This window comes from Rhinatrema bivittatum, chromosome 19 (assembly GCF_901001135.1).
Source record: "Rhinatrema bivittatum chromosome 19, aRhiBiv1.1, whole genome shotgun sequence".
Taxonomy (NCBI): domain Eukaryota; kingdom Metazoa; phylum Chordata; class Amphibia; order Gymnophiona; family Rhinatrematidae; genus Rhinatrema; species Rhinatrema bivittatum.
Window position 1 is genome coordinate 15,099,679 of NC_042633.1, and position 8,308 is coordinate 15,107,986.

At 44.0% G+C, this 8,308-nt stretch overlaps 1 protein-coding gene across 1 annotated transcript in view; it reads left to right on the forward strand.

Annotated features, from left to right (window-relative positions):
- LOC115080259 (extracellular calcium-sensing receptor-like) overlaps window positions 1–7,670 on the forward strand; it is a 71,522-nt gene extending 63,852 nt beyond the window's left edge. The window contains exons 5-6 of the mRNA XM_029584414.1: window positions 5,759–5,882; window positions 6,748–7,670. Of these exons, the coding sequence (XP_029440274.1) occupies window positions 5,759–5,882; window positions 6,748–7,670 (1,047 nt within the window). The remainder of the gene's footprint in view (window positions 1–5,758; window positions 5,883–6,747) is intronic.
- The last annotated feature ends 638 nt before the right edge of the window (window positions 7,671–8,308 follow it).

An 8,308-nucleotide genomic window follows, 5' to 3' on the forward strand; every position in this document is an offset into this window, starting at 1 on the left:
CCCGGGATGCGAGTAAGCCCCGGGGCTTTGCTTGGGGGGCATGTCGGGGGGCGTGTCGGGGGCGGCACGGCATTCGGGGGCATGTCAGGGGGCGTGGCAGCGGTCCGGGGGCGGGACCGGAGGCGTGGCGGTGATCTGGAGGCGAGGCCAAGTGCTCCGGAACAGCGGCCTGTGCCGGGGCAGGGAGCCGGCGACGCATGCAACTTACGCCTGCCAGAGGCAGGCGTAACTCAACGAAATAAGGTAGGGGAGGGGGATTTAGTTAGGGCTGGGGGTGGGTTAGATAGGGGAAGGGAGGGAAAGGTACGGGGGGACAAAAAAAAAGGTCCCTCCGAGGCCGCTCTGATTTCGGAGCAGCCTCCGAGGGAACGGAGGCAGGCTGCGCGGCTCGGAGCATGCAGACTGCCGATTTTGCACAGCCTTGCGCGCGCCAACCCCGGATTTTAAAAGATATGCGCGGCTACGCGCGTATCTTTTAAAATCCGGCATACTTTTTTAAAATCTGCCCCATGTGCATATTTTTTTTATTTTATGACTCACTGCTAACCTTAGATAAAAATATACAGTACAAGAGAGTTTCACATGTAAATTAAAACTGTAACATGTATTAAAAGGACAAGATTTACGACAATCATCAAATAGTCTTTATTTTGGAAGTTTACGTAACCAGAAACTTGTTGGCACTATTATATATAGTATATCATATTACCCAGTTCTATTTTTTAACATTACTAAATGTGCCTTTTTGTAAACCGTTGTGATGGTATATAACTTAACGACGGTATAGAAAAGATTTTAAATAAATAAATAAATAAATGGAATAGTCGAAGATGCGATGAGGAGGTAGAGTATCTGCAGCATTTTTGGAGAAGAAGTCAGCAAAGGCGACGTACTGGGGCAGTAGGCCAGTAAGCCGAGTGGTTGTGGTGGTGCAGCAGAGGGGCGTGACCAGTTCAAGACATGTAGAGCGACATGCTGGACCCCAACTGGACAGTTGCACAGTAGACCAGTTGAACTGTGGGGAGTGTTTACGAAGCCAAGGTAGACCCAGAACTACGGGTTGTATGGCCCGGTCCAGAACATGGAAGGAGAGGAGCTCCACGTGAAGTGCCCCGGTCTGGACTGTGAGAGGTTCGGTGGTCCAGGTTACCCGACCAGGCAAGGGATCCCGCTAGTTAGAGGCGAGCACTAAGGGGACTAGGGAATGGTTGACTGGCATGTGAAGATGTTCCACTAGTGGTTTCATAATGAAATTGCCTCCGGCTCCAGAGTCAACTAGGGCTAAAGTGTGGAAGTTCTGGTTGCCCATCATGAGGGATATGGGCAACCAGAACTTCAACTTGTCTTGCCTTCCTGCTGTTACCTCGACCTCAGAACAGACCTAGGAAAAGTCCTCCAACAGAACCTAGGTCTGGAGGTTTCCCGGTCTTACAGGACAGGTAGCTAGGAAGTGACCAGCCTCCCCGCAATAGAGGCAGAGACAGGACTGCCTACGTCGAAGGCATTCTTTAGTCTAAAGCTTCCCATGGCCCAGTTGCATGGGTTCCTCGCCGGACACCCTGGGGGCGGTGGCGGACTCAGTGGGTGAAGGCGAATGCTGGGGACGTCTCAGAGATGAGGCTTGCCTCTTGGGGAGCTGGACGTCACGGGAACGTTCTTGAAGGAGCCGGTCAATGCGTCCATCCAAGTCAATGAGCGAGTCTAGGGAGCCTGGCAACTCTCGTGCCGCGACATAATCCTTTATCCTGCAGCTTAGACCTTCGATAAAGATGGCCCGTAGACAACCTGCATCCCAGTGGAGTTCGGAAGAGAGTGTTTGGAACTCGATGACATATTCGGCAAGGGGTCAGGAACCCTGGCACAAGTGGAGCAAGGTAGACCATTTGCCTCGCGGGGTCATCAAAGACCATGCGGAAGAGGGTCAAGAAGCTAGACAAGTCCCATAGAACTGGGTCTGCGCACTCCCACAGTGGTGAGGCCCAAGCTAACGCTCTCCCATCCAAGAGGGAGAGGATGTAGGTGGTCTTGGTTATGTCTTCTGGAAAGAGGGCTGGTTGTAGGCAAAAGTACATGTTGCACTGATGCAAAAAGCCGCAGCACAGCTGAGGATCTCCGGAGTAGCGCGGAGGGGTAGGCAATGGAATCACTGGCCGGTGAACTGGCATGGAAGCCACCGGGGTGGCTGTGGAAGATCCGGAGTTGAGGTGAAGACTTAAGTTCTCTACTGCTGAGGCCAAGGTGGCCAGGACCTTTTGCTGTTCCATGATTTTTTTGGGCCAGGACCAAAATGGCCTGAATTGTGGAAGCATCCACCGGGTCCATCGACTTGGCAAACTGCTACTATGCGTGGACCCTTGGCCCAAGGTGGAGTTGACGCAAGCTGTGGGGCAACATGTGGGGCAAACCCCACAGGTCCCCACCGTCGGGAGGCAAGGTCGGTTGGGAAGCAGAGGCAAGCAAACATTTCAGGGCCAGCCCACATTCCCCGCAGGTTGAGCCCATGGGTGCCGGGGCTGGTTGGACTTAGGTGGCCTTTCTGCATGGCTGTTCCCGAGCGTGGCCGAGGTGGTAGGGCAATGGCTGACGACATGGGTGGCTCTGGTCCGAGGTCTGGCAGACTGCTAAGGACGCGGTCAATATCCGTTCCGAGGTCTGGGCCGCCAGCTGTAGGAGAGGTCAAGGTTCGTTCCGAGGTCTGGGCAGGCGGCTGTAGGCTAGGTCACGGTCTGTTCTGAGGTCGAGGTAACAGCAGGAAGGCAAGACAAGTTGGAGGGCTGAACCAACAGCAGAGGCCTGAAGCAAGTAGGAGAACTTGTTACCAAGTCGTAAAGTGATCGGGGAAGCTCACTTAAGAAGCCCCGGAGTCCCAACGTCAGATGGGGGCTGGACCTGAATTTCCCACCACGGCCCCTTTAAGAGGCGGGGCATTGGCGCACATGTGGGCTAAGGAGCATCCAGGAAATTGGAGCCAGCAGCGTCTTCGGCCTCCACGCCGCCGCGGAGTGGCTGGAGCCTATGAGGAGCGGCTTGCCGAGGCCTTCATACCGTGGGTGAGTAATGGCACCCATGGGGACAGAACAGCTCCCCTATGAGGAAAGACTAATGAGGTTAGGACTTTTCAGCTTGGAGAAGAGATGGCTGAGGGGGGATATGATAGAGGTGTTTAAAATCATGAGAGGTCTAGAACGGGTAAATGTGAATTGGTTATTTACTCTTTTGGATAATAGAAGGACTAGGGGACACTCCATGAAGTTAGCATGTGGCACATTTAAAACTAATCGGAGAAAGTTCTTTTTCACTCAACGCACAATTAAACTCTGGAATTTGTTGCCAGGGGATGTGGTTAGTGCAGTTAGTGTAGCTGGGTTTAAGAAAGGATTGGCTAAGTTGACTTAGAAAATAGCCACTGCTATTACTAGCATCAGTAACATGGGATAGACTTAGTTTTTGGGTACTTGCCAGGTTCTTATGGCCTGGATTGGCCACTGTTGGAGACAGGATGCTGGGCTTGATGGACCCTTGGTCTGACCCAGTATGGCATGTTCTTATGTTCTTAATGCCAATGTGGATTTACAATCCAGAGCAGTGTCCCTAGTAAAGGCAGGTGCTCAACCCAGCAAGGCTGAGCTAAGGGGTAGGGTATGTAAGGGGGTCTCCCTCAGACCTCCTTAAGGGACTGGGTACAGATATCTGGCCTGGTCTGCCAAACCAGCAAGGGATTCTGAGTCCAGGGAGGATCCCTTCAGCCTAGCATAATAATACAGGGCCCAGAAGGATTAGAGAGGCCCCGGGGAGCAGGCAGGAAGCAAGCCTATATTAAAACCTGCTGTGTTTAATGTGTATACTACCTGAACTTAAGTTGAGCTGCATTCTTTGTTTTGATTTGCGTTGTACTGTAAGTAAATTGCACATAAAGGAAACAGCCAGAGTCTGCCTCCTTATTCCTCCTGGCTGTTTTCCAATCCAATTTTTCCCAGGTTACCACAGGTACTCAAAAAACAAAAGGGTAATGGATAATAAATTATATTTTAAAAAAATTAAAAAACACATAAGGTAAAATATTCCAAATTTAATATCAATAAAAGCATGAATACAATAAAAATGCAAACATTAAATTAATACAGTGATGGATTCAATATACCTGACATGGCCATATTTTGACAAAGTATCTGCATCAGGAGTGATTATATAAATATCATTCTTAGTTCCAATCAAGAAACTATAAATATCTATGATCAAACTAGTAAAATTATAATAAACAACAAACAATAGCAATCAATACCAAAAACATGAGAAATAAAACATAATAAATAAACCTATAGTACTACAAAATTGAAAATAATCAAAATATTAAAATAATCAAAATTTTTAAATTAATATAAGATGGTAAAACATAACAGAAGTAAATGAGGGGAAAAAAGAACACATAACATAAAATGCAAAAAAATAAGAAATAATTTAAACACAAAATATATAAGAAGTGAAGCATACCTCTTAGCTAAGAGGAGAAGAGGCTCACCACTGGACCATAAGTGAGATATAAAATCACAAACCTAAAATACAATAAAATATTTTTTTTTAAATATAGAGAGTAAAAAATAATGAAAACAAGATAATAATAATAATCAAATAATAATAACAACATCCTATGTTGAAAAACATAAAGGCCCTCATAGGAGGTACCAGAAATAGAAAATGAATATTCTCCCTTAATAAAAAAATTATTAAATATAAATAAATAATAAAAATATAAACATTGGAATAAAAAAAAACACATGCTCAGACAAGGAGTAAGGAGAAAGGGGGATAGGGAAAAGGTGGGGAGGGGAGGGGAAGGAAGGGAAAACTAAGGGGAAAAGAGTCCCCAAGGGATGGGGAAGAGTGGACAGGGGAAAAGGTGAAAAGAAAAATAAGAGGGAAAGGAGGAAGAGGTGAATAAGAAAAGAAAAAAGAAATATAATAAGGAAGAAAGGAAACACAGGGGAATAAAAACATTTTATTTAAAAAGGTTATTTTAAAAACAAATAATTTAAAAAGACTAACAAGCACTCTCTAGAACCATAAAAAGCAAGCAAAATAAACCTTATTTAAAAATCTACTTCTAGTTACTTTGCAAACAGAAAGACAAAACTCTCAGTGGATAGTGTGCAGTCCTGCACTATAGATGGACCAATGTTACAAATGCAGACCCAGACTGCCCTTTTGCCATAAATGTAAATTTTAATTAGACAGGAGGGTATATCTATTCAAATTCAGGGCTAAAATGCCAAAAATTCTATTACTCAACAGCTATAGCAAATGCACCAAACACTGATAACTAATGGTTCAAGCCCCCACTAGGACCAGAAAATCACAGAGTGCCAAAATGAATAAAAATATTATTTAAACAGTTCCAAAAAGATATTGTTTTATAAAAAATAACACCATGTAACAATTAAAAAATAATAAATAAATACTTTAAGAAAAACAATTAATTGTAAATAAAAAAATAGCAGTAAAAAAATGTATATTGTTGAATACTAAGTAGCTTAGTATTCAACATTATAAATAGCTTGTGGAGTTTTGTGCCTCAGATGCATGACTTTACCCTTTTTGGCATCCATGTTTCTTTTCAGACCATTCTTCCACACTTCATTTTATTTCACCTCTTTCAGCGTGTCTAATCTTATGCACCACTCTTATCTGAAATAAAGAGCCTCTTTATACATTATTAATAGACACATTTGCTGTGTACCCCTCCTCATTTCTCTCCGTTAAGGCTCCTGTCTCTATCTGCAGTGAGAGCTGTGGTCCTGGATTCCGGAAGGCCATTCTAGAAGGGCAACCTGCCTGCTGCTTTGACTGCATCTCCTGCTCTGAAGATGAGTTTAGTAACCAAACAGGTGAAGATGTCAGCAGTTAGCAAATATGCAGGGGAACAGGGAGAGTCCAGGGGTCAGAGACTGCTCAGGGTCAGACAGGGGGATGTTCTAGAGCAGTGGTTCTCAACCCTGTCCTGGGGACTGCCCCAACCAGTCGGGTTTTCAGGATATCCACAATGAATATGCATGAGAGAAAATTTGCATACACTGCCTCCATAACATGCAAATTTTCTCTCATGCATATTCATTGTGGATATCCTAAAAACCCGACTGGCTGGGGGGGGTCCCCAGGACAGGGTTGAGAACCACTGTTCTAGAGTGTGGGTTCAATCATAATTATTTCACTTTGACGTTTCAATGGCTGTCGGCTAGTAACGTTAATTATCTCAGTTCTTTTGGATGGTAGAAGATAGCACAACGTATAAAGTATTCTGCCTTTCATGGGACTGGTGAGGCAGCAAGCATTGCCTCACCTTCCATATTTATTTGAATTGTTTCAGTAAAAAATCTCATGTTCAAGAGATAAGCTGTCCATTTAGACTTTATTGTAATGGTTTCATCAAGCTGCCATAGTTTAATTTGCTTTATTGATTTACAAACTGCCTTTCCATTCATAAAAGACTGCTGAAGAAAGGATTCAAGATAACAAAGCCTACACAAGCATGTAGCACTGAAAAAACTACAACAGCAATACAAGCATAACAAATTAATCACAAAATAAAAATGCTTCCAAAAACAGGCTGCATAGATATATCTTGTAATAGGCACAAAGAAGATGAGAAAAGATAAAGAATCTCTAAAGGTGAATGGTACTCCTATTCTAATTTCTATTAATGAAATGATTTTTCCTCATCAAAGTCACACATAGAATTGTTTCTTCCTACAGATGCCATGGACTGCATGAAGTGCCCCGATGACCAATGGCCAACCAAGAAACAAGATGGATGCCAGAGCAAGCTTATCGAATTCCTGTCCTACCAAGAACCCTTAGGGATGGCGTTGGCTGTTTTCTCAGTGCTTGGTGCCCTGATACCAGCCGCTATCCTTGTTGTCTTCATCTGGAACTGCCACACCCCAGTTGTGAAAGCAAACAACCGTGAACTCAGCTACCTCCTGTTATTAGCCCTCATTCTGTGCTTCGGGTGCTCATTAGTGTTCATAGGCCAACCCACGACACTGACTTGTTTGTTGCGTCAGATGGCATTTGGCATTGAATTCGCCATCTGCATCTCTTGCCTGCTGGCCAAGACCATCATGGTGGTCATAGCCTTCAAGGCCACCAAGCCAACCAGCAACCTAAAGTTATTTGTGGGACCACGACTGTCCAATTCTCTGGTATTAGCCTGCAGTCTGGTCCAGGTCCTCATCTGTGTCACTTGGCTGATAGTGGCTCCCCCATTTTTCCAAATGAACATGAAATCCCAGATGGGAAAGATAATCATTGAATGCAATGAAGGGTCATTGGTTGCATTCTGCTGCATGCTGGGTTACATGGGCTTGTTGGCTACTATCAGCTTCATTGTAGCGTTTTTAGCTAGAAAGTTGCCCGACAGCTTTAATGAGGCTAAGTTCATCACCTTCAGCATGCTTATATTTATTGCTGTCTGGCTCTCTTTCATTCCTGCGTATCTTAGCACAACAGGGAAATACACGGTGGCTGTGGAAATATTTGCAATTTTGTCCTCCAGTGCTGGGTTGTTGGGTTGTATATTCTTCCCCAAATGTTATATCATCCTAATCAGATCAGACATGAACACCAAGGAATTCCTAATGGGAAAAGCCACAGGGAGCCTCAGGAAAACAAAGTAATTACCTTATAACATATTGGTTAATAAATATCAGAGTTTGTGTGATGTAATCTTGTTATCTGAAAATACATTTTCTTAAAGCAGAAACCCTAGTAAATAAGAAAAGAACCTGGTTGCCAGCTGATCTAAAACAAATCACCTCCCTGTGAAGTTGAACATTAGAACCTGGAAGTAACATGGCTGAGTCATCACATGACCATCTCAGTCAACCTGTGTTATCAGAGATTGCAAACACTTCACTTAAATTTATAAAGCATGGTGACTTCTCTAAAATGAAAGATCAATTGCTGAACAAAGTCTCTTTGAGCCGGATTATATCCTGCCATTCACTTCATCCATCTTCACAGCCAGTACTCTCTCTCATCCTGTAAACCAGTCATGGTGACGCTATGGCCCATTGGGTTTCAAAATATTCTCAATGAACATGCATGAGACAAATTTGTATATGCTGGGTCTGCAAAGTATGCAAATTATTCTCATTTACATTCATTGTGAGTATTGCACACAAGCCAACCAACATATCTTTCTTATCTTATAATGCATTATTCTCCTTCAATATTATTGTGCTCTTCCCAATAGGCTTTATTAAGACTATGTTCATCTACTGAGATTTGTTTAGGACCACGTGTCAAACAACTT